This window comes from Vicugna pacos, chromosome 12, assembly GCF_048564905.1.
Source record: "Vicugna pacos chromosome 12, VicPac4, whole genome shotgun sequence".
NCBI classification, from domain to species: domain Eukaryota; kingdom Metazoa; phylum Chordata; class Mammalia; order Artiodactyla; family Camelidae; genus Vicugna; species Vicugna pacos.
The window spans coordinates 14,755,345-14,782,536 of NC_132998.1; the positions used below are offsets into that span (position 1 = coordinate 14,755,345).

At 39.1% G+C, this 27,192-nt stretch overlaps 1 protein-coding gene across 1 annotated transcript in view; it reads left to right on the forward strand.

Annotated features, from left to right (window-relative positions):
• Positions 1–24,643, forward strand: part of SLC38A4 (solute carrier family 38 member 4) — a 64,939-nt gene extending 40,296 nt beyond the window's left edge. The window contains exons 3-16 of the mRNA XM_072973918.1: positions 1,675–1,765; positions 2,287–2,402; positions 6,034–6,107; positions 6,541–6,633; positions 11,058–11,139; positions 11,226–11,308; positions 11,409–11,467; positions 12,352–12,624; positions 12,756–12,835; positions 14,248–14,348; positions 16,266–16,390; positions 21,959–22,103; positions 22,990–23,087; positions 24,542–24,643. Coding sequence (XP_072830019.1) covers positions 1,675–1,765; positions 2,287–2,402; positions 6,034–6,107; positions 6,541–6,633; positions 11,058–11,139; positions 11,226–11,308; positions 11,409–11,467; positions 12,352–12,624; positions 12,756–12,835; positions 14,248–14,348; positions 16,266–16,390; positions 21,959–22,103; positions 22,990–23,087; positions 24,542–24,643 — 1,522 coding nt within the window. The remainder of the gene's footprint in view (positions 1–1,674; positions 1,766–2,286; positions 2,403–6,033; positions 6,108–6,540; positions 6,634–11,057; positions 11,140–11,225; positions 11,309–11,408; positions 11,468–12,351; positions 12,625–12,755; positions 12,836–14,247; positions 14,349–16,265; positions 16,391–21,958; positions 22,104–22,989; positions 23,088–24,541) is intronic.
• Positions 24,644–27,192: the final 2,549 nt, after the last annotated feature.

Below are 27,192 nucleotides of genomic sequence, written 5' to 3' on the forward strand. Positions count from 1 at the left end.
AGAGACGGGAGAATGCAGCATCTGAGGTCATTATGCTGGCTACCAGAAATAGGAGGGAAAATGCCAGGAAATGGTCCTAACGTGTACGCGGCGAGGTGCTAAAAAGCACGCTTCTTGGGTTCCAGAGGAGCACGTGTGACACTTTGTGATTTCGCCTGCTGCTTCTAGCTACACTTTCTATTCTTTTCAAAGAGTAACCTTGTTACCCCTCTTTCTCCTAAGATGTTTTCAGGATTAGCTTCTACTATAAAAGAGAATTTGTACAGATTTCCTATAATAATGATTCCCCCCCTTTTTTTATTTCTAAGGGTTATTTTGCTAAAACACTCTTCGATCATTGTATCTTACTTTCTCATGCAAGAAATGTCCTAAAAAACACAACTGATCTAATTATACAGCACTTTTAAGAAGCGTGCATATTGGAGCATTTCCTATAACAAAAAGAAAGCTTGTGTGGCATTTTGCAGCTTCAAAATGCAGTGGTGTTTATCTGTTTTATATACAGTAGTTTGTATCTGCTAATCCCAAACTCCTTTAATGAAAAAGAATATGAAAAAAAATGTATGTATGTGTATAACAGAATCACTATGCTGTACACCGGAAACTAACACAACATTGTAAATCAGCTGTACTTCAATTTAAAAAAAAAAATGCAATGGTGGCAGCTGGACTCATTAGTCAAGCCTTTTGGAGACACGGCTGGTACTGGATCTGGGTCCTCAAATCCTCTGGCACAGAGCTGCGGGAGCCGACCAGTACAGTCGGGGTGAGAGCTTCCAGCCTGTGCCAAGTAGACCATAGTCACAATGTTCCGTGGATAGTGACATCTTAAAGTCCTGCTTCCCTCCTAACTCTTCTACTAATTCATTTGGCTTTCTTTAATGTTTTTCTTAGTTTCACCCATTGTCTAACAACCCAAGTGCATTTTCAGAGTAATTAAAATACACACACTGACACACACAGATACAGCTGAACACAACACAGAGCTACCATCAGACTCCTTTCCAGCGAGGGATATGTGTATAAACAGCTGGAGCCACAAAAGAGGAAAATGCTGGGTACAGGGCCTGTCTGAGACTGCCTGGTGCTGTGGGAGACCCTAGACATGGAGTCTGGTGAGGGCAGGCATGCTGCCTCACTTTTCTGAGCCATAGTATCTTCATCTTTAGAGCAGGGACACAGAAGGTCCTCTCACAGGGACATTTGAGCATCAAGTGATCTTGGATCACTTAATGCCTAGTCACTTAACAAATATTTACTGAATTAATAAGCTCATCTGATCATGGTACATTAGCAGTTGGGAAAATTCAGTCCCTATGCTGTTCTTTTTCTTTGGACGGGCTCTAAATGGCAATACATTTGGCTCTGATTATTCTCTTTGTTGCATCGTCCATGTGAGAAGAAGAAATGTGGCTTGAAAAAGATCCCAACTAAAAAATATTTTCTTCCTTCTTAACTTTCTCTCTCCCTCCCGAAGTATATTCACTAATGGAGCACAGTCGTTGGTCTGGGGAGAACGCTAGTATGGAGGAAGGGAGGAGAAAAGGTGTTCTGTGTGTCTTGTTTTTCCTCCCCAATTTCAGGTACTTAGATCACCTGAAACACAAATCTAATTCAGAGCAAGGTACTTGGATGTTTTTGCAGTCTCATATTCCTTTTTATGTGGGTTTTCAGTCAATTTGCTAATGAAGATGCTGAAAGTCAGAAATTCCTGACAAATGGATTTTTGGGGCCAAAGAAGCTGACAGATTACGACGATGAACATGTAAGTGAATCTCTGCTTTCAGGGCAGTAAACAGGACCTGAGGGTGTCTGATCTACCTAGGTCTCTGTGGGAAAACAATATGACTGAAATTTTCCAGGCCTGGATCAGCAAATTCTCTGTTTATTCAGGCCCTTACTGGAATAAGGGCTTGTTTTTCCTGTTCGCCATATGGCTGCATAAATCATTTATGAAATTAATTTGTGTTTTTGGAGAAATCATTCTAACCCAAATGTGACTGGCAATTACGCACACTTTCCCTTCTTTTTATTACTTGACCTGTAATTAAAAAAAAATTTTTTTTTTTACTGAGATCCCCTGCTGAAACCAGGCACTACATTCCATTGAAAATTCCATGCTCTTATTGAAGTTGAGAAGTGGCTTTTATCCATTGTGATTTTATCTTAGTCTTCGACGTTGGACGGTAGCCTCCTCTAGTAAAGATAATGTGGGATATGGATAATCCAAAAAAGGGGTCATCCTTCAGCAACTGTTTGCCTGTAATATATGTCTTTTCCCCCAAGCATCCTGGAACCACCTCCTTTGGCATGTCTTCTTTCAACCTGAGTAACGCCATCATGGGCAGTGGAATCTTGGGCCTGTCCTATGCCATGGCCAACACGGGGATCATACTTTTCATGTAAGTCAACAGGCATTTCTGTATTTAGTCTGAAGCCCATGCCTACCTGGGGCTCTTTCAATGTAACAATCCTAAGTTGGATATTCATGAATAGGAATGATCTGAGAAGATATTAACATATTCTCTTGCTTTCAAATAAAACGGCAACAAGAAATCATCAGAGCAGTCTAATCATGGTGCTTGTTCAGTCAGCCAGCCCTACCCAAATGGGGGTGCTCCACCACCCCCAAAGTGCTGGGATAGCCCTGCCAGCCCACAGAGACTATTTCAAAGTAATTCATTGTGAAATAGTTTGATGTTTAATAGTTAAAGAGATCTTTCCTAGTAACAAATCTGATTTTATCACACTTTCAAGAAAAAGATCTGATTCCAAACTAGGCCTATAGAGTTCTACATGCTCTGGTCCCATCTCACATCCCATCCCTCCTGCCCCTATATGTCAGGTGCAGTGAGCACACTGGCCTTCTCTCCATCCCATGAAGGTGCCTTATTCCCTCTCACCACAGGACCTTTGCATGTGATCTTGGAACCTTCTTCCCTTTCTTCTTCACCTAGTTAACTCCTCATAGCTCAGCTCAGCCTGACTTCAGTTATTCCTTCCCCAACCTCCATAATTGGGAAAAACCACCTTATTATACATTCAGCACAGTATTAACATTGTAGTGCAGTGGTCTGACTCATTTGGTTAATATCACTCTCCCTTGCTAGACTACCATCTCCAAGGGTTGAGCCTTGTCTGTTTTTATTCACCCCATGTCTGTATCCCCAAGGCTGTGCTTGGCATGGGGAATATTTGCAGAGTGGCCAAAGGTTATTCCTGAACCTTTGCACTTTAACCATACTTGGTCAAATGCTGCCTAGGGATTGCCATGTCACATAGCTGACCTGGAGGATGGACATAACACAGCCTGTGACAGACAGCCACAGGCATTTGTGCATTACGTACAGCCTGGTGTTCTCCAAGGCACAGTTGGCAGCAGTGGAATTCTTCACAGGAATAAAGTCTAATGTTAGTCAGGCATTAGTGTGAATGCAGACCGCAGCCCCTAATGCAATGTTAGAGTGTTAAATAACTGTCTAAGAATGCAACATTTATATTATAAATATATGCTATTTATGTCCTGAACATCACTTGCGATTAGGTAATCACACAGCTATTTGAGGGTCGAGGATCAGGCCAGACTATAAATATTTATATTGTGTCAGTGTTTTGTTTGAACTCTCAGGTATAATATTTTTTAGCTGAATGAGTTTTTGTATCAACTTTGCTTTAATAAGCCATATTTGAATTAAAGTAGTGTTTTTAAAAATTCTCTGAATCTTAATGGTTAGAGATGTGTTGCTATGTATAGTTGTGTAGTTTCATAATCTACAGCATGTCTAAGACGAAAAGACTGCCTTCTTCATATAAATTACACATGCTATTAAAATTAATTAGGAATTTTTCATAGATTATCGATGAATAAGAATTAAGAAACACGTCCTCTGATCCTAGAGCCACAGGTCATTTTCATGGGAGGAGAACATTACACTTTGAAAAATGAGAGCCCCATTTCAGGCCTATAAACATATAGCAGATTAATTTGGCCAAAGCAATCTAATTGCTAGATATCACAGGTGTGTTTTGTGTATCCACGTAGCCCAAACTTGATTCAGCTCTTTCCCTTAATTCATAAAAAGTGACCCAGGACTTCAGTGGTTTTGCTTCTAGTCTTTTCTGCCAAAACAAGTATATGTTTAGAATGCAAGGAATGTTCAGTTTTCCAGGGAACAAAGTTATGTAATCTGAAATACAATCACATAATTGTTTGAAAATGGGTAAATTCATAAGGCGTATGGGAAAATGTATGAAAAGGACATTGATTAGGCAGTTCTGGTGAACATATTTTGTGGGAAATAAGAGCACAGTGGAGCTAGAGTAGTTATAACATTTGTAACTCATGGTCTGAATTAACATTTGCAGCACTGACTGCCTCAGGAATTACCGAAGAATTAGATCAATTGTGGGGAAAATGTTTAGTGTACTCTCATCATATAAAACAGACAAAGAATATGGTTTAAAAAAAATTTAAGTAATCACCTCACATCAATCGGAATGGCCATCATTAAAAAGTCTACAAATAATAAATGCTGGAGAGGGTGTGGAGAAAAGGAAACCCTCCTACACTGTTAGGGGCAGCCACTGTGGAAAACAGTATGGAGGTTCCTTAAAAAACTAAAAATAAGGTTACCGTATGATCCACCAAGTCTACTCCTGGGCATATATCCAGAGAAAACCCTAATTCAAAAAGGTACATGCACTCCAATGTTGATAGCAGCACTATTTACAATAGCCAAGACATGGCAGCAACCTAAATGTCCATTGACAGGTGAATGGATGAAGAACATGTGGTATATATATACAATGGAATATTACTCAGCCATAAAGAAGGTGAAATAATGCCACTAGCAGCAACATGGTTGATGCTATATATTAAATAGCTAAATAATAAGGACCTACTGTATAGCATAGAGAAATATATTGGGTTTTTTGCATATTTTTTCTATTGAGGTTTACAATGTTGTGTCAATTTCTGGCGTGCAGCACAATTCTTCAGTTATACATGAACATACATATATTCATTTTCATATTCTTTTTCACCATAAGCTACAAGATATTGAATATAATTCCTTGTGCTATACAGTATAAACTTATTGTTGATCTGTTTTATATATATTAGTATCTGCAATTTCTTATAATAACATGTAATGGAAAAAGAATAAATACATATATGTACAACTGAATCACTTTGCTGTACACCTGAAACTAACACAACATTGTAAATTGACTATACTTCAATAAAAATAAAAACTTTAAAAAGTCAGGTAAATTTTAGCATCATGCCTTAATTTATTATATAGGTGCTTCTATCTACACTCTGACTTTTGCTCTCCAATTTTTGTTTTTGGAGAAGCACTGATCACTGTATCCATAAAGAAACCATACCTGCCTATTGCACATGGGGAGGGTCCTGAGCCAGAAATGATTTTTTTCTGGATACAACAGAGGTTTTCCTGCACCCTATATTTACCTTTCTCTGTTTTCTCTATTACACGGGCAATTGCCTGACCCTCTGATTCACAGAATATCCTGTCATCTAGTCTGCAGGATCAGTAGTAATGGAGCTCAGACTTCACTTTGGCTTCCATATTTCTAAATTTTAATTTAAAGTTTAGTCAGGTCTTTGAATAGCCCTTCATTTATAAATATGCATGAGAATGTCATGCAAATATGATATACCTATACCCACGTGCTGAGTAAGTACATATAGTATTTGCTAATTTTGCTATATATTTAGCATCTAAGTTATCAACCAGATTCTACTACTGGGTAACACTAAAAAAAAAAAAAAAGCTAGGTTGGGGAATTCAGGTAGTACATTTTGCACATAAAATAAAGCACATTCCAGTTCTGTGACGTGAAAGGACATTTATGGAGTTCTGAACGGAATTTTTCGGCTTTCCCCAAATCTACATACTCCTAGAAAGTTAACAGTTTAAAAGGCCAGTGTAATCATGCATTGTAACATCTCACATCAGTAAGTCTCATATTTTGTAGAAGTATTATTTCCTCCTCTCTCTTCCTTCACAGAATCTTGCTGCTTGCTGTGGCAATCCTATCACTCTACTCCGTTCATCTTTTATTAAAGACCGCCAAGGAAGGAGGTATGCTACTGTTTAGACCCAAGAAATTACATTTTGATTCTCAATAAAAGGTTTATTTCAGTCTATAACTCTATAACTATAGGATGAGTTTAGTCAATTTCCCATTTCATTTTCTTCTGACCCCAATGGCATGGTCTCTCCGTATTTTCAGTTAACTGGGCAAGTGAGAGAAGTTAAAGTCAGCCCGCTCAGGTTCAAGCCATATAGAGAAAAGGACTTTTGATGGATGACAGAAGTAACAGTTCTGGCTTCTTGTTTGGGGAACATTGACCATATTTTGCATTGGCTTTTGAGATTGTGTATCTGGGGTTTATAATTTCCCATGGTGTTTATTTACATGTGTGAGGAGGCTCCAGGGTAGAATTATATTATAAAGATATTTAAGTCATTAACCCAATCTTTCTAACAAAGTTCTTTTAATCTTTGATTATAGGATCTTTAATTTATGAAAAACTAGGTGAAAAGGCATTTGGATGGCCTGGGAAAATTGGAGCTTTTATTTCCATTACAATGCAGAATATTGGAGGTAAGGGGAGATAGCTTTCAACAGACCAGTTACACTTTCTGAAGGGTGTTCAAGAAATAAGAAAACTTGACGGCAATGAACAAGCACTTCAAATACAAAAAAAAAAAATAGCTGCTTTTTAGTTCTTAAATTTAAAAAGTAAGGTTTCTTAAATAGATTTTCTGTCCCTCTTTACTTAAAAAGAGCAATATCTGAGAAATGCAATACTATATGAAACCCTGCCAAATGAATTCTGGAATTAAAGTGTAGAATAAAACCTTTCTTGATTTCAAATGTCTTTAATTATTACTTTAAAAAATTAAAGCATTAGCACTTACATCTGTCCTTGCCTAAACAGTAGATGTTTCACAGGTATGACTGAGTCTATTTCACATTTTTCATGATAAAAAACCGTCCATTTTCCTTGAGACACAGCCTGCATAGAGTTTGCTCATTGGAGAGAGTCCCTAAAAGTCGTGCTAAGGCAAAACTCTGGCCAGACGTCAGAAGCACTGTAAACCATAGATTTCTCGGTTCTCCAGATTCTTATAATTAATTCCTACTGAATGATCCTTTCCAGAGAGGAGCCTAGAAGTACATATTTTTAATAGTGTTCCAGGTGATATGTTTGCCCACCAGCTTCACTGGTCCTATCATGTTTTTGACTCTCAAAAGGCATCTTGACCCAAATTTCAGACATCCTACAGGCTGCCGGGCTGTATCCTCTCTCATGACCTAGACTGTATCATCCCATAGTGGCACTGACTTCCTCACCTCCTACCCACTTCCCAGACGTGTTATTCTACACTTCTGTTCTTTCATCTCTCGATGAACAATACTAGCAGCATCCAGTTTTTTAAGCTGGAAATCTGGATGTCAGCCTGAACTCTTCCCTCTCTCCCTGACCCTAACCATCCAATCAAGTACCAGCTTGAATCATTCTTTCTCTTACTTGTCTCTTGAATCTCTCCTCTCCTTCTGTTCTCACCAGCACGGCTCAGGTGGTTGCTCTTTCTGCTCAGACAATTGCAGTAGCCATCTAACTGGTCTCCCTGTCTTCAGTTTCCCCTCTTCCATCTCTAATTCATCCTCCAAAATAACTTTCTCAAATTCGTATCTACTCTTACTTCTCCCATGCATAAAATTCGTCAGCACGCCCTGATTATTTTCAAGACAAAATTTAAGCTCTTTAGTCTGACAGATAAGGGTCTTCATCATCTTTCCTTTGCCTGCCTTTCCGATATCTTTCCTACCAGCCTCCATCTCTCTCCCTGGCTATCCCCCATGTGTCCTGTGTCTCACCATAACAAGCTACATTCAGTTCCCCTACTTTCACAGTCCTCCATCCCTGCCCCGTAACACACATTCTCCAGCTCTACCTCTATGTTCCCACGTTCCATCGTTTCTTTAGGCTCCTGGGTACCAGCTCTTCTGGGCTCCCATGGCCTTGTTTGTATGTTACTGTTTTTTCAAAGATATTTTAAAATCCTCGGGTCACAAATAGACTTTTGGAGCCTGATGTACCCAAAATTGAGTTTGTTTCTGTCACTATTTGTGACCTTAGGCAAATCACTTTACACCTCTAAGTGCACTTTTTCCATACATGCAAAGGAAAGTAATATTTCATTCTCACAAGGTCATGGTTATAAGGGTTCATGCTTCCTCTCTGTCCCTAGTTCTTGGATTCCATATCCATGTCTCTGGAGCTCTCCCAATGGTTTTTAAATGGGCATTTTTACAATTATAAGACAAATTTATTTTAATTGTGGAAAAATAAAGCATTACATAAACATAAATTGCAAATAAATGTTTAAGTGAGTCATCCTTAGAAATAACCACTCCAAATTTTCCTCTGTGTCAAATTTAACAAATATCTTGTTACTGCTAAAATTGAATCATCTTGTAATACTGATTTGCAGCTTGCTTTTTTTACTTAACAATGTGCCTTGACTGTGTTTGCATATTACTCTTTTTAATGACTTTTGAGTTTTCCAATGCACGAATGCACCATAATTGGTTTACTGACTCCCTTGATGAACAGTTTTGGGTTGTTTTTTCCAATTGTAAACAATGCTGCAATAAATAAGCTTGCACGGAGATCTTGCAAGGAAGTCATTCGTTTTAATTAATAAAACCATTGAAATTATCTAGGATTTCTGGAATGCAGCAATTCCTTTAGTCCCCTTTATCCAACTAGACCTGCTCCTGACAATGGATAGTTGGTAAGCAGATAAATAAGATCCAGCCATATCTTAATGATTTGTATTTGTGTCTTTCATATTTTTATATAGTAAGAGTGCAATTCTGGGTTGATTGGGCCATAAGCATATAAGCCCCTCATTCCCCACCAGATTGATTGCTTTACCTTTGTTTCAGATTTTCAGCCTTATCAAGATTTAAAATATAAAGCATTTCATAGGGTCCCCTCATGGGTCATCTAACATACTTGCTTGGACAACTGAACTGACTGGACATACAGGTATTTAGCCCTGAGCCCAGCAGGCTGAGAGACAACAGCATTGTCTGTTATTCCAAATGTAGCTGCTATTATGCTTCTAAATAATGGAATAAACCATAACATGGTCCCTCATTCAAGCGCCCCCCCCCAACACACACACAAAAAATAGCACGGCTTTAAGGGAGTGAGATGAAATTTCATATACCATCCCTGAAAATGTGCCCACTTGGGTTACTCTTTACCATTAGTGGTGATTATGGCCTAAAAGAAATTATTGTATTTCTGTATTTGGCAACTCTACATTTAGAACATTTAATTTTCTCAATCCCCTGAAAAACGAACATTTTCCACGGATGTTTCAACATTAGCAGAATAATGTTGACATTACCCAGACCGGTCTGGATCATTCTGAATTTTCAAAGACCAAACACATTAACAGTGGTGACATCACTGAAAGTCAGCAATTAATAGCTCTAAAATTGAATGGTACCTCACTGAACCCGTTACCCAAAGATACCTCCTCTGTTTACGCTCTGTAAGATTTAGCGAAGGTCTTTGTAAAGATTAACTAAATGATGTTTACAGAAGATACATCATAGATATTGTAAAAAAAAAAAAATCATTTCATTTCACAATAGAGAAGAGACACTGGCCTGAAATCAGAGATCTTATATTTTGGACATGGTCTGTCATTTTCAAGCTGTGTGATCTTGGCCATGTCATGTAAGCTCTCAAAATCTTTATATCCTCAGCTGTGGAATGAGGATGGTAAGGTGTGACCTGCTCTTTCATGTTGCTTTTCAGCTGATCACGTGCAGGGCTAAACAATGTGAGGAACTGTGATCACCACTATTACTTTTATTTGAAGTTAAGGATATATTTTTAAACTGTTAATAGTTCAAGTTGCAACTTAGCTATCTACTTTAAATGTCTGTTCGCAAAAACTCACCGGAGGGTTGTAACACACATTTAAACCTTGCAATGTAAAACCTGTCAGTTTTATCTTTAATTGAGTCTTTTGACCATGTGTCAAATAACAAGTTAATATTATACTTCATTGAGTGGATGGACTTGTGAAAAGGATGTTGCATAAATCCCTACTTTACTGTAGGCAAAATTGTATGTTATGCATATGTATACATATACATTTTCCTGGGAGAAGGTTTACAGATTTTATAAATCAGATTTTCAGAAGAGTATATGATCATGTAAAGGATATAGAAAAAAAAACTTCATTGATAAAGGTTGGAGAAGCTATTACCTCGTGTATTTTAAAAATTTTTAATTTTGCCATCATTTGGGGAGGGGTGGTGATTAGGATATTTTTATTTCTTTTAATGGAGGGACTGGGGATTGAACCCAGGACCTTGTGCTTGCTTAACACGCACCGTACCACTGACCTATATCCTCCCCATCACCTTGTTTTTTTGTTTGTTTGTTCGTTTTTGTTTTTAAATCAATCCAGTAGGATGCAGTTTAGAGAATCAATAGTCTGAGACTTTCTGTGCCGCTCAGGGGATTACAGGGGACTAGACTGGTGTCCACCCCAGGAGGGCCAGAGTGACATCTACTCTCCCCAACTCAGCCTGTGATCCCTCCCTCTCTCTTCTGGCCCCCGCCTTTTGTGGCTGGACCGCAGCCCGGGTTATCGATGCTAAAACAGGCACACTCAGTAAGGCTGTGATGACTTACTACCACTGAGGGAAAAGCTTCACGATTGTGGCTTCCCTGAAAACCTCAGAGCTGCATTTAACACAGAATCAGCATTGATACTATAAACAAAGCTCCGTAGGCAAGAGCCAAAGGGCTGAATGTCTGTTTATGAGAAGCACTTTTGGAAGCAGGACAAAATACACAGCAGACGGCTTTTCCTTCCGTGTGCGGGGTTACGGAGAAGGATGAGTGTCCCAAACGCCTGAACTTCTCACAATTTACCTGTGACCTCTGTGCTGTGCACACCACTAAGCTGTCACGTTTTCCATTTTAGCCATGTCAAGCTACCTCTTTATCATTAAATACGAACTACCTGAATTAATCAGAGCGTTCATGGGACTTGAAGAAAATACTGGGTATGTCTTCTGTTCTCTCTGTAACATCAAGTGACTCATTCGACTTGGTCTTTTCTGATCCTAATATTCTTGTCTCTCTTTTCTAGAGAATGGTACCTCAATGGCAACTACCTCGTCATTTTTGTGTCGGTTGGAATCATTCTTCCACTTTCTCTTCTTAAAAACTTAGGTAAAGTCATTTCCAGTGTTTATTTTCATTTCCTGTTCTAATAGGGAAGCTGACTGGAGATGCCATACTCACCTTCCAGAATTTCTCTGCTAACTCCTAGGTTACCTTGGTTATACCAGTGGATTTTCTCTCACCTGCATGGTGTTTTTTGTCAGTGTGGTAAGTGATTTTTGACATGATCCTTGGAGCTTGGTGGGCCTGTGATGCTTGTAGTGCCTGACTTGGTGTCCTCCGTTTTGTTCAAGCACGTTATCGGCATGAAATTGTTCTTGCATCACAAGCAATTCTCTTGTTTTCTAATTTGGAATGAGAAAGGAACAGTGATGAGCTTAAAAATAGTTGAGTTAGAATGTCAAGGCCATTGTCAATAGTATGTTCTAGGCACACTGGATGTGCATTTGGACAAAAGGAACACTCCAAGCAGGAATGTGACAACGACCCAGGATTTAGAAAGGGGGAGGAAGACGAAGTGAGGGGTCTCAGAGGATAAATGAGTAGGCTATATGTAGAACGAGCCATTTTCACATGAACCAGCCATTTTCTCTTACTCATTCTACCCAGGAAGGGAGGGTGACCACCGTGGAATTAAAGAAAGAAATCCTTCTCGTCACCCCAATCCCACTCCCCTCCAAAAGGGGGAATTTCTTCTAATATCATGAAGGCCAGCATTTATACAGCGCTTCCCCAAAGAGGCAAAGAACAAGGGGGTAATTTCTGATGACTCATATTTCCATTAATTTGCAGAAATGAAATATGTGAAATGGAGCAAGAAAGTGACCCTCTTTCTCATGGAAGAGTTTGCATGAAGGTTGGGACAGGTTCATGCAAAATAGTCTTGTTGACTCTCAGGGATGGGGTTGTCAACCACAGTTCCAACTCTTTGCTTAGAACAGAGGTAGAGAGTGTCTCCCTTGTCCATTCATCTAAAATGAATCCGCAGCAGAGCTCCCTCACCTCTACCCCCTCAGCCACACAGATGGAGTTTGGTTTCATTGTTTTCCTCAAAAGGCTGACTTGTCATTGTTGTGAATGACTGGGTCTAGGTGATTTACAAGAAATTCCAAATACCCTGCCCTCTGCCTGTTCTGGATCACAACGCTGGAAATCTGACATTCAACAACAGCCTTCCGGTGCACGTGGTAACGTTACCCAACAACTCTGAGAGTCGCGGTGTGAACTTCATGATGGATTACACCCACCGGAATCTTGCCGGGCTGGACGAGAACCAGGCCGAGGGCTCTCTGCATGGCAGTGGAGTAGAGTATGAAGCTCACGGTGATAAGTGTCAGCCCAGATACTTTGTATTCAACTCCCGGGTGAGTGAGAGGACGAGGCCTCTAAGAGCCCGGCAACGTGGCCTCTGAGTTTTTATCTCATAAGCTGGGAGGGTCTGGGGTTGCCATCTGTGTTGGGATGTTAAACATGCGATGTTGTCTTTGTCTTTCAGACGGCCTATGCAATTCCCATCCTAGCATTTGCCTTTGTGTGTCACCCTGAGGTCCTTCCCATCTACAGTGAACTTAAAGAGTAAGGCGGCCATCATTTTAGCATTCTCATTTGCTTTGACAATGTGCTTGTATGTTCAAAGGTGCTCTATGCAGAAGCAGAGTTTACAGCTTTCTCCTCACAGAAAGTTTTTGCTACAATCACTCATCAGTAATGAGCTTGAACCACAAAGGTGTGAATCTACCCCCTGACTCCACTACCTTCCCTGCTTCCTTTCTCCTATTCCTCCACCCTAATGATCTAGGGAGGGGTTCAGGACAGGGCAGGGAGGAGCCAGTGTCCGTAAGGATTTGGGCAGGGTGGGGAATTTGATTTTGGATATTGGTGGGAAAAAGTGATGGCACCTCAACTGGAAATGACCCACACCCATGAAGACCAAAAATTATGATTAGGATGGCCTTGGTAGGTCACTGCTTTCACTTGTTGTCAGTCCCTCACCCTTGCCTAGAAGACATTCCGTCGCAAGGATGCGCCAATATCTGGCCTTCATTGTCTGATCTGTATAATGGAGACACTGGCTAGACGATCTTGTTTCTTCCAGCTGATAGTCTATGATTCCTTAATTCTTTTTTGCCATTGACAGCTACTTGGAGATGAGTGGGTCTGAGCCCTCCACAGCAGCTTCCTCCTTTACCCTTAGGAGAGGGTATCAGCTGATAATTCTCATCTTCTTTACCTAGACATCAATGACCTCAGTCTTCGTTCTCACTAAGTAGCAGTAGCTTGCCCCATATCTTCTGATTTAGCTCTTTAAAACCTTTTGGAACACTTTCAGTGATTTTTGATGTCTTTAATTTACTTGGAAAAATCACATGGAGCAGTTACTCTACACTTGATCTTAGCCAAGAGATGAAGAAGTGATAGTAGTTTTTCTAGAGGCCTGATGACGGACTTTAAGCAGCTAGGGGCCTCTGGAATGGTTTCCAGAAGCTGTCCAGGTGACAGCCGCAGGCTTTTGGGGTGTCTGAACTCCTGGAAATTGTCCTCAAACCTACCTCACAATGAAATGTGGAGGCATTCTACATTAGGAGCCAGTTTGATATTTGTGTTAATTGCATTCTTGAATACTCAAGAGACAAGCATACTTATCACCACAAAATTAACTGATCCTCTTCTAGGGAGATAGTCATTTCTAAGACTGAAGGAGTAGTGTTTAAGGAAAATGGAAACAGATCTTCCATTGCTCCCTAAGGCAAATTTAAATAAGCTATGTTTCTGCACTAGAAATATATATATATATATATATGTATATTATATATATATATAATATATAATGAGCCACAGAGACATACATTCTTTTATTAATTTTAAATTTTAATTTTAAATTTTAATTGTAAAAAGTGATTTTTTTTAAAATTTTAGTTGTAAAAAGTGATATTTTCATAAGAGAAAAAAAAATAAAACCCAAAGCTCAGTGTTCTTTTCCTTTTCAGTCGGTCCCGGAGGAAGATGCAAACAGTGTCAAATATTTCTATCACAGGGATGCTCATCATGTACCTGCTTGCTGCCCTCTTTGGGTACCTAACCTTTTATGGTAGGTCACTCTGCCAAAGTCATTCTCTTTATGAAAGTCCTAGTTGGACTGTTCATTAATCTGGGTAGGTATACTTGTTTTATTTATTTTTAGGGGGGGATAAAGGTAATTAGGTTTATTTATACACACACACACACACACACACATATATATATATATTTTTAAATGGAAGTACTGGGGATTGAACCCAGGACCTTGTGCATGCCAAGCATGTGCTCTACAACTGAGCTATACCCACTCCTCCTTGGGTAGGTATACTTCTTTTAATAACTCTCTACATGGAGCATGATCTATGGATACACATCTCAATTCACATGCCATTTTAGCCTTGTCATTTGACCGAAGAAAATGGAACCTGAACCAGGCTGACAGGTTACAATCATTGGTGAATTCACACATATTTTATAAAAACCATCCCTCAATTTTAATTCTTTTCCTTAAGGGACAGATGACATTTCTTCGGCTTGACTTCCCAGGCCATCCAAAGCTAGGCGTGATGAGTGTGAACTGAATTGCAATGTTATAAAGCTCTTTCGGCAGAATAACTAACTAGCAAATAACAAGCAAATGTCAGAAAAAGTACAAATTCTTGATTTGGGGTCTGCTTTTTGTTTATCAGTCAAGTCAAATCTGGGGGCTTGGAATATCAGACAAATTTTCTGGTTTATCTCATTCTATTCTGTTACAGTGGATGGTTTCTTAAGAAAAGAGAAGGACATGATGGAATTCCCTTTGATCTGGGGATATATTATCAAAAAATGAAGTGATGAAGGCCACGTTAGATTATGCCTGTGTGGCACCTTAACAGGACGCAAAAGGAGCAGGGTTGTCCTTTTCCGTGGAGATGGTCCTACAGACAATTTTCAGGGAATCAAGCATTGACTTGGTAGCATATGTTCACCCTAATCAATGTTTATCAACATAAATATATTTTTAAAATACACCTCTCTAAGTTTTTGCTTTTTTTTTTTCTGACTGACTTGGTAAAATTAAATTGATTGCAAGACAAGTTGGGAAGGAAGAGATTGGCAGGGCCATCATTTGCTTCGGGTTTTGTGGTTTTTTTGGGGGGGGGTTGGACTAATATTTGGCTATTAACCAAGCACTACTTTAGACTGGGCATTAACTCTTTTCTGGTTGTGAATTAACGAAAGTCAGGTCAATGGCGTTGAAGGCATTTTTACCTCTCTTTGTCTGATTTTGAGTGGGAAAATTAATGTACATCTGATTTCTTGTTGTTTGTGTCCAGAATTCTGAATGATTGTGTTTTCCAGGAGGGCAGCATCTTAATCTTAGAGCAATATTCATAGGGAGACACTATAGAAATCACACCAATTCATCCTTGCATTGTTACTTAATGTAATGAGTCTCATAAGGCAAACAAAAACTTGGAAAAAGCCCAAAGGTATGTCTATCAGTGTCATGATGGAGTCATGATTTGTTGAGCTTGAAAAAAACGTTAGAGATCATTTGTCCTAGGATTTCCATATTGGGTTTGGAGAAGCTGCGTCAGAGCTCACTGGGCAGGTGGAGGTGGATGGGGTGTGGCAAGATGTGAGGAACAGACTGGAGGGGTTTAGCCCTTTCATCCCTCTCCACCAGAGGACCTCAGCCTGTCCTCTGTTTTGTGATACTTCTGCAAAGCAGAGAGAGACATCACAATGCAAATGATTAGAGAAGAGCCTTAGCAATTTTATATCAGCTCCTGCAACTTTACAAGCCTCAGGACCCCTTTGTTCATTTGAGCAAAGATCACACAGCTAATAAGCTAAGAGATAGGATAACAACAGAGGTGTCTGGATTCCCAGACCTGGGTTCTTTCTGCTCAACTCTGTCCCTTCTGTAAAACATTGTCCTAAGTAAGCAGTGCCGATGTGGCCACACCAGGTGGACTCATTTCCTTCTTCCTCTTTGCAGGAGAAGTTGAAGATGAGTTGCTTCACGGTTACAGCAAGGTGTACACATTTGACACCCCTCTCCTCATGGTACGCCTGGCAGTCCTCGTGGCAGTAACACTAACGGTGCCCATAGTCCTGTTCCCCGTAAGTACACGAACCTCTGGTAAAAAAATCCCCCGTAGATTAGGGTCAATCAGTACAAATGTTCTGACTTGCTGTTGACTCAGTTGTAATGTGAGTTTGCAATTGCAATGTCCAAGAACATTATTATTTTCATATAGCATTTTGGACCCACTTAAAATTGACCATTTAATATTTGGATAGAGCAAGTCTCTTCAAATGTTAAGTACTTTTTCAATGTAGAGGGAAAAAAATTAATTTCCACATATTTATTTTGTTTTACAGCTTTATTGAGATTGAAATTTATTTTTAAACTCAAATTCAAAAAACCAGATCTTGAGTTCCTATCTTGTGGAGGAGTAGAAATGAGTAGGAGTTTATATAGCTTAATTTGAAAGCCAAAACCACATTATCTTTCAAATTCTATTGCATTTTCGCCACCGTTCTGAAAGTATTTCATCCCCCACCCCCTACTCCCAGTTTGTTGTGCTGCCTTCACATCCAAAAGTTGACTTATTTAATGATTCCTTGAACGCTAATAAGACATGTTAAGTAAATTATGTCCTTGAACAGAATTTCTTGAAAAGTAGTCATGTTATCCATCATATGTCTCTTCTACTGCCCCCAAGACTGACACACACCCTTTGGCAGACTCGTGCTGGGACAGTCCCTTCATGACATTTGTTGTTGGGATCAGTTGTTCTGGGATCACAGAGCAGGGCTGATCATGGAGACCTGGGCTGCATGCGTTAAAACCACCACCTATGGATAAACACAAGCCTGCACTTTCCTGCCAACTTCTCTTTCATAAACACTGAATTTACCACTCTTTTTAGGGGGGGGGAAATCAGCAACATAGTAACCAGCACTGTCCTGGACAGAATGTTCCATACAGGGCCAAACCGATGAAGGTTACTCCTATAATGACACTGCGGTCACTTTAAATGCAGCCTGTGTGCTGAAATATTTTTTGGCACATTCCTTTTCCATGAGTGCATGAAATCAGATCCTTATTACTATGGCGGCTAAGAGTTTACTTTTAAATAATGTCTTGTCTCTTATATATCTGAAAGTATTTCAAATGACAGGCACTCAGCTTTAGCCTAAAATCAGCTCCATGGTGGGTATAAGGCAGAAGACAGCTGTAGACAGAAAATGAACCATAGGGTAAACTTCCCAAAGCAAACGGCATCGCCAAATAAAGATTATCTGGAGCCTTCCTTTTTGTGTGTAAAGATATTACTGATGAAATTTTGGCACAGAGTGAGCGGTCACATCATTGCTGAATCAATGCATTTTATAAAAGAAATCTGTTATGCATTTCTGTGTTGGTCTATTCATAAGTCCTATATAGAGTGCTTTCAAGTCATGGTCTCAGGAGATTAAGGGACTTGGCTGTGGTTCCACAGCTAGTTGCTAACAGTTGAACTGATGCGTTGCTCACAGCGTGATACTGACGGCTGCAGTCCTGATAATGGGCAGCGAAAGTCAGCCTTTCATTTAGTGATGACCGTTCCACCTTGACATTAACAATTCAGATCTCCCATAGAAATTCTTCCCCACAGTAACAGATAAGGCACTGGCATGAATCTGACTATCAGGAATGGCAACACATTTTCCACTAGGTGTATCTCCCATAGTAGTTTGGAAACATTTCCCATCAGATGCCCATTAAAACCAAAACTCACGATTAGAACCAGATTTCAGGAAAGAAACTGCTATCCTTTGTTAAGGATTTTTACTCCACATTAGCGTTTATGAAGTTTTTTGCACGTACTTCTGTTTCACCGTTACGTTACATTGAGATGCTTCGTATATTGTCCAAATCTTCCCCTGGATGTTAAGGGTGAGCTCAACAGTGTTTGCTAAGAAAAACGGTCTCCAAATGAATCTCACCCTTTCTTGTGGTTGTATAAACTGCCTTTTCCAGCAAAAGCGTAGACTCTTCTCCTGGCTGACATTCGCCATGAACATCAGTTCAGGTGGGGTTCTTGGCTTCATGAACCAAGCCTCCTTGGAGGTTATGGATGATATAAAAGTGGGTCCAGCCTCTTTGTCCCAGTCAATTGCCACAAGGCTACATTCAGACCCTTCTCCCCAACAATGACAGAAGTTGTTAAGGGTGTATTTGTTTGTTTCTGACAATTTGGAGCCAAGATTTTCCATGTGTCAAATGCTGGGTCAAACAGCATGGTTCTCCTGGTAAGTTTCCTTGAGTTAAGAAACTCTTGACCAATACATTTATTTGCTTTGCCTTGATAGCCCCACCTACAAATAATGGAACAAATAAAACCCAATCTGGATTAAAATCTATCTCTTTTAGATATTTTTTTGTGTTCTCCTTTATTCAACTACAAAGTTGCTTATTTTTCTTAGGAGCCCAAGAAGAGATGACAAGAATTTTGTTGTCGGTGTTGGTGGTTGGCTGGATTCCCTTTTCATTTCTCCATGCATTGCCTTTTTTTTTCCCCCCGAGTCAGGTTAGCTTTTTCCCTGTTAGTAAAAGGCACAGAATAAATGCTTGAAGTGTTTCTTGAGCACATAAATAAAGTGAATAAGATGCTGGCTTTCTCACTAGCCATCCAACATTGTTTTCTCTTTCTTAGAAGGGGAGGGAGGAGCCATGGGGCTGGGGGTGTCTATTATGGGACTGCACCTCCTTCCCGGGGACTAATCATGCCATTTTCAGCTTGTGCTTCCCTTTGTGCAGAAAATGCACTTACTACCATGAAAAGCAGAAAATCCAATAACCCTAATGGGTTTATCGAGAACACATAGACTCAAATTCTACCCACTGCACCTTAAAAAAAAAGAGAGAGATCATATCTCAGAGTCTCTAGCTTCTTCTATTTCATTAGATTATAGTAAAACCATCCCTTGCTCTTACATTGCCTTTAGACCTCCCGTTTTGAGGCGTACGTAGATATAGTCATAGAAAGATGGCAGGTGTTGCTGTGAACTGGACTAGAACACGGATGCCAGTGTGGTCCAGGCATTTCCAATGCTCCTGTCCTAAGCAGTCCTGCAAAGTGAGGCTGTGATTCACTTCAAAGCAACAGAATTGATAGAATTGATAGAGTTGATTGATTGATTGATTGATTGAGTTCAGAACTAACAGTGCTTCCACATTCTATGCAGCCTCCACATTTCTGACTTTCACATGGGGCCCTACATCAGAACACAGCATCTCCCGAACAGGCTCCTGTTCGGAACGCTGTCTCTGGAAACAACAGGTGTTTTCTCGAGAGCTGTGGGGAGCTCTTCTGGAACGGTTCCGGGGTTAGAGGCTGTGGAGGGTGCTGGGGACGTCCCCACACAAGGCATCTGACCCACACTTGCAGGTTCTTGTCAGTTTGTGTCGGTGGAGCAAAGGGCCCTAAGTGGAGCAGCCGGCACAGCTTTGTGGATAATAAGCCGGAGTCGCCTGTGTCCTGACACAGCCAAGGGGAGCTGCCGGAACCTGTGACCCCAGGCGCACACGCAAGGCTGCATTTTAACCTGGAATGACTAGCAAGCTCCCTTCTACTCTTTTCCTCCACCTGCCACGGCCGGCAGCCTCTATCTCCCCGTTTGCCCCATTGCCCATCTAAGACGTGCACTGGCAACCCTACATGCCTTCAGCTCTGTTTGGGATTTCCTTATTCCCTACTGACTATGAAGAGCAAACTTTCACCATTTATTTCAGCCATTATTCCGCAAACTTTCTATACTATTACATCATTAGGCCAACTCTTAGTCTTTCTGGGAGCCTTGAGACCTGAGAAAACTGCATTTATTTACATTCCAAGACCCCATACATATAGGTTTGCCTCTGACTCAGCTTATTGAGTTAAACACATTATTTCAACAAAGGACTAATAAAGCATATACGTGTGACCTCTGCCCGAAAATAACCTGCATTCTGCTTGCTTAGGCTATAAGTTTGTCATTCTCAGACAAATAAACCCTTAAACCCTATGTGTGTACCATAGAAAGCTTATTTTTTATGTTTATTTTTTGATTTACAATGTTGTGTTAGTTTCTGGTGTACAGCATAGTGATTGAGTTGTATATATATGTGTGTGTGTGTGTGTGTATGTGTATTTAGAAAGCTTATTTTAAGCTCGGACAATATTGAACGAACACTAATTGTAGGTCATAATTTCTAGGCTGCTGAGGAAAACAAAATCAAACTGTTCGCTTTGCTCAGTCTACTTTTCAGAGTGAGTTTCATCATGTTCGCTCATCCAACTTTTAAAATCCGTTACAAACTCACTCTGTAGTCGTTTCCAGAGACTAGCTGGCGTTGCCATTCTGGAAGTGAACTTGCCTTTTAAACCTAGACAGATGGCTTTAATTTTTGACAGAGTGGTGTGAAAGGAATGTCACGTTAGACACAGCAAGCCATTCAGCTCGAAGCATTTGTCATTCATACGTGTGTTTCAAAATATATTTTACATTTTCTCTCTTTTAAAAGAATTCCCACCTCTACACCATTAAAAGACTTCAGAGGCAAAGTTTTAAGGGAAAAAAAATCACTCCCAATCTCGGCATTTCTAAAAACGGGAAATCCTAGCTTAACTGAAGTGCTCACTGCTTGCAAAGCCAATCAACTAATTCTACTGAGTCAAAAAAGTGTCCTCTAAAAGATTTCAAAGATAAGAATATTTCCACCTTTGTTAAGCTCTTCAACCATAAACGGCAGTCCCTCCCTCGACCCACAGGGATCTTTTTATCCAGTTACATCAGAGTAACTTGAGTGGCTGCTACAACTGGAGCCTTACTTGACCCTTCACCTGCTCTTTTCAGCTGCTGAAATAGGGCTGAAATCTGTCAAGGATCCTGAAGGAAGGGAAAAGATTAATTCTGTTCAATTTAATTCAGCATTTATTGAGTGCCTGCTGTGTGTAAGACACTAAGGTAGAAACGCAGAGGAGCGTTAGGGTCATTAGGTTTTCGTCCTTGCCTTTTGGGCATCTATAATCTGTAACTGGCGGAAGGTAAAGGGGGAAAAGGGGAAAGGAGTAAATACAAAAAGTATTATATTTAAGAAAAAATCACGGGGCAAAAAATGCTAAATGTGAAATTGAGAAACACTGAGGTTTGTAAAAATTCTGTTCACGATCACATGCCAGTAAATTCAATGCTTGCCCTTAACAATGAATCCAGTCTGGTAAGACATGATTCAAAATCAACAAGGGTTTTTCCTGCATCTCTGATTTATGTATCTTATCTAGCCTTTTATCTTTTTCTGACTGAGACTATTTTTAAGAAAACATTCTGAAAGCAAAGAAAGTGAGCACAAGATATATCCCCTGAGGGAAAAGCGACCCTCTCCCAAACATTGAAAATCAGCATCAAGCTTGCACAACAATATGAATATATTTAATACCATTGAATTGTTCACTTGAAAATGGTTAAGATGGTAAATTTTATGTTATTTGTACTTTATCACAATTTTTAAAATTAAAAAAAAAAAAAAAGAACCAGCATCAAGATCTTTTCTGGGAGAAAAAGGAAAACCAAGAATGTTTGAGAGGGACGAGGATATTTGAAACAGTAGATAGAGTCAAAAACAAAGCCGTGACCTTGCCTTTGAACTTCCTGTTGCAGATTCGTTCATCAGTGATCACATTGTTATTTCCCAAAAGACCCTTCAGCTGGATAAGACATTTCCTGATTGCAGCCATACTCATTGCACTTAATAATGTTTTGGTCATCCTTGTGCCAACTATAAAATACATCTTTGGATTCATAGGTAAGTTTCAGAAAAGCTTTTATTTTGTCAACTCAAGTGATACCTCCATTAACAGAGGACAGGGAGCCAGTGATGGAAGGAAAATGATCCCCATCCGTCACAGGCTCACAGAATTCCTAGTAGCCCAGCTGGGCTCCAGTTGGTCACTTTCCCTCCCTCCCAGTCACACTGGAAGTTATTCACAGGATCAGAAAACGTTAGTTAAAACCTACCTCTAGACCATGTAGTCTAGCTGCCTTTTCCGGCAGACCAGGAAACTGAGCTCCACAATAGTCAAGTCATAATACTTGGAGTGGACCCAGGATTTGAACTTAGGTATTAACTGTGCATCAGAGAAAGAGGAGGGAAGTTAGATTTTACCTACAGGATGCCCTCTGAGGTCTGTGAGTATCAGCTGAACATTAAAAGGATGTCTTTGGAGAAAGAGGAGGTTGACTTTGTAAAGTGTATTATTTCTCTTAACTGAGTGACCTGTTAATATATTTAATTTTTCATTCTGCTGATTTCAGGATTCAGTCAGACTTGAAATATAATGTAAAACTTTAAAAACAAGCATTTGGAAAAGCTAGAAGTAGATAGGAAGGGGGTGTGATGGGTTCATAGATGTATTTACATTACTAATTTCCTATAAATTTGTAACATTCAGTCTTTTTGTTTTTTAGTACATGTTATGTATAGTTAGTATGCAGCTACTATGTAAGGTACATTTAAATTGTATTTATAAACATATCTTTTTCAATGAGCATCCACAAGCTTATAGTACCTATCGTGCTAAGATTAGGGAAGCCTTAGGTTTGGTTACTTTCAAGTGTACGCCCCTGGCTCTCTGCCTTGCTGATTCAGACCTGCTGAGTAAGACTGTGACCTGTCCCGTGTCTCTCCTCAGGGGCGTCTTCTGCCACTATGCTGATTTTCATTCTTCCAGCAGTTTTTTATCTTAAACTTGTCAAGAAAGAATCTCTTAGGTCACCCCAAAAAGTCGGGGTAAGTAAGGTTTGCCATTTCTCCCATTATAAGCTGCTCTCAGACTACATAGAGAAAACCAGGAGATGCATGTGGTCCAAAAAAAATGAATTGACAAACAAGAACCAAAAATCAGAGATGGGCTGGAACTCTCCAGTGGAGAGAAAGAGGGAGTGGATTTCTGCCACTCAGAGAATTCCAGAATTTCCTCTCTTCAAATGTTAAATATCCTGTGTTGGGTCCCTCCCACCTGTCAAACGTTAATGGAGTTTGCGCGCAGGCGCGTGTCCACCACCAAGCTGTTGCTGTATTATCCGAGGGAAATTATCCTGGAAGGAAAACTAGGGTCCCTAGCAGTGTTAGGAAGTTATTTAAACATTTTGTTCCTATTCTTTAGGTTTGTAAGGCCAAAAGAAAAAGTGTTGCTTTTCATTCTTTTTTTAATTAATCTCTTTAGGTATAATTTATAGTCTTATTAACCTAAAGAGTGTGTATTTCTTTTCCATAATAGTATTACAGAAACTTATACTAGAAATAATTGTTTTTCCCAGATTAAATATTATCAGCTGCTGCTTAATCAAGTCTTATATTAAGGTTGGAAAGGTGCCTCTGACTGAATGACCCTGAATTTTTCCTGGGAGTCATTCTCCTCGTGGGATTGTTCTGGGACTTGAGGACAGCTTGGTTTCAGAAAAATCCTCCCATCCCTGGCCCCCAAACTTCCACTCTGTGCAGCCCATTCTGCTTGGACTTTTCCAGCAGTGAGATCTTGGCCAAATACTTGTCTTTGTCAGTTTGCCCAGATGTAAAAGTGAGTAAAACTATCTCCTGGATTCTTTCTAATGAAGAAAAAAAACTTCAGCTGCTGCTTTCTATATGTAGAATTAGGAGGTTGATCTGTGTAGTAATATATAAGACCCCTTCTAGTGTTAAAATTGTGAAATATTTATGTGTGTCTGTAGTTCTATGTATACTATATGTACATGTGTACATATATGTGTAATTATAAACACACATACACGTTGGGGTTTTTATCAAGGAATATGCAACATACATTATCTTAGGCTTTTGTTTTCATTTGTTTTACAAAATTTAATCATATCACACCTACTACTCTTTTATAACCTGCCTCTTTTCACCTAAAAGATTGTGAGCGCTCCCTAGGTCATTAAATCTTTTTCTGTTACCTGATTTGTAATGATTATGGGATATTCATCATTGTGATGCACCAAATCAATTCACCATTTTTCTATTTCGAACATTTGGGTTAAATCTCTCTAGTATTGTATTCACCCTCTTTCCCCAGCTAGGGGTCTAATTTGATTGGACAGCTGGGTGTAGACATCTGAGCTGTAAGAACGGTATATTTCTGTATGCAAATCAGATTGCTGCCTTAAGTAAACAACTTGTGAAAGCAAACTGTACCGAGTAAGTATAGTTCCCATGTTCCCTAACGAGTTCTCTCTGACTTACAGGCTTTGATTTTCCTCGTGGTTGGAATCATCTTCATGATTGGAAGCATGGCACTCATTATACTGGACTGGGTTTACAATCCCCCAAATTCCAAGCATCACTAACCCAAGGGAAAAATACTTTCTTTTCCCAGTGGAAATGGTTGCGAATTATGCTCCCAAAGATATTTGAGTTATCTTGATTGGAATGTTATTTGTAGGAAATAACAGGAAGATTCCAAAGATGTTTACCAGCAACATCACCAGCCACCTGCAGAAGAGGAAAATCTTTTTTTTTTTTTTTTGTCGTGAATGGCTGTTTATGTATTTAAAAATCTGTGGAGCCCATTTCTACCCAGGTTTTACTAGAGCAGTGTGAGATGGTGTATTTTTGCTGCTGCACCAGCAGAATAAGGGGAGCTGCACGTAATGGTCATCAGATAATATCCTCTTCCCACCTCTTCGCCCCCTCCCACCAAAATACCAAATTCCTGTATTCTCGGAACATCAAACAAAAATGCCCTGGTGGCAAAGCTATCACCACTCAATGCCTTCCCTCAGTCTTGCACCAAACACTCTGCGTCTATTTAGTAACAGAGGCAAAAGGCATTATCTTCTGAACTGTCCCTGTGAGGTACCTGAATGATCAGACACCAGGCTAGAACATCTTATTGTCAACACAAGGAATATTTTGCCCATCCTGTTTGTGACATCAAATTAGTGGCTTCTTCATTCAGTAGATCTTTTGTAAGTGTTAAGACATCTTACCAAACATAGAGAGGGGCTTGATTTAAATTATAGAGGAACAGCAAAAATAATGCTTATCGCTGACCTGCCTATTCGGGAAGCATTTGCTTACCCATGTGATTCCCAGTCCTCTTGTACTTTTGTCATTGAACAATGCTCTCCCTCTCGTCTTCCATTCTCATCCAGAATTTTTAGAAGACCACAGTTCATGTGGCGCTACACTACCCAGTATTGTTTGATACATTTTTATTTGATAAACATTCAGTGCAGGAAACTGTGATTGCTTATATGTTTCTGTATATAATTCTGTAGTCATCAGAATTTTAATGTATGGTACATTTGATTTTTTTTTTTTACATGTGTAGTTTTCTCTCTTTCACGGTCAAACATTTATATTACTGGGGGTGGGGGCAGGGAATTACCTTGACTGGCTCAGAAATCCATTTGTATGTATCTGTCTCTTGGGGATATCTTAAATTTGAAGCCTAAGTTATATGTAGTTCAGTAATGCTCTTCTTCAATGTTTACAATATTGAATATAATTATCTACAAGAAAATAAGGTCCCTATTTGCAAATAATTACCACTACTAAGGTTGCGTCTTTAATTTAGCATGTTTAAAATAGAATTTAGTTCATTTCGCTTGCACAGGTGTTTGCTGACGTTCACTTGCCATTTAATACAATGTTGAGTGGTTCTCTCTAAAAATAAAAGTGCTAACACTACAAAAAGATGCAAACTATTATTCTTGCTCACTTCTACAACATAGTTACCTGAAATGGATTTAAAAATTAGTACTCACTGCCTAGAATTTCTTTTTTTTTCCCCCCTAAATCAGTAGCAAGCATATTTGTGGTATATTTTATATTTTAGTGTAGCCAAGTATGAAATACAAGTTGCATATAAGTATGATAATATTAAATCACATTTCAATAGCTTTTTCTGGAATGTGCCTTAAGTAAATATATATTTGTTTTATGTATTATTTTCTAGAGGCAGAATACTGCAAAATGGTGCACTTTATTAAGGAAATTGAGCATTACTAGAAACTATCATAACTTCTGACTTACTATTACTGGAAAAAATTTGTCAAATAGCATTTTTAAGATATATTTCCATTTTCATTCACCCAAAGAGTGTATCAAAATAGAAAGTGGAAAAAGGTACCTTCTGAGTGTTAAAAAAAAAAATGTTTAACCTGAATGTATTTAAATGTAAATATCAAAGATTAATCCAAAAAATTGAAAAAGTGTAAAAATCTGTATATATTTTGAATGCTTTACATTTGAAATGACTAACTTGAAAACATCAACATGTGTAATTGTATAAATATTCAAGAGCAATATTACAGTGCCAAATAATAAAGCACCATTTCTCCTCACAGCTATTTTCAGGATTAGAGTTCACATAGACTGCAGGGCAGACGTACATGTGGTATCTTGTACTGGTTAATTTAGCCCCATTTATAAACAGATGAAAATTTTTATTTTCTTATTTCATTTATAAGATGGTTCAATGTATTGGGAGGCTTTTTTTTATTATGGAAAGTGTATATTGGTATATAATAAATGAACTTTTCAAGTGACTATGATGTCATTTTCTTTCTATTGTTGAAGGCTGTGAATTATTTATACATGAAAAAAATTTTAATGTAAATACTGTCTTTTTTATATTGGTATATGGCCCATTCTTATTGTTACTCTTGGCATATAACTAACATTTGTAGCTTTCAAAATAGTTTCCCTCTTATTTTGGCAATATACACAGCTCATCCTAAATCATTCTTATTTTATATCATTCTAGAATGAATGTGGAAGAAACGACTCTCTTTATAATGCATTAGGGAAACGTCATTTGGGACGGAAGAAGAGGGAATAGAAGAAAGGTGAGAATAGTAAAATAAAGATATGGAAGATTTGGAAGAAGAGA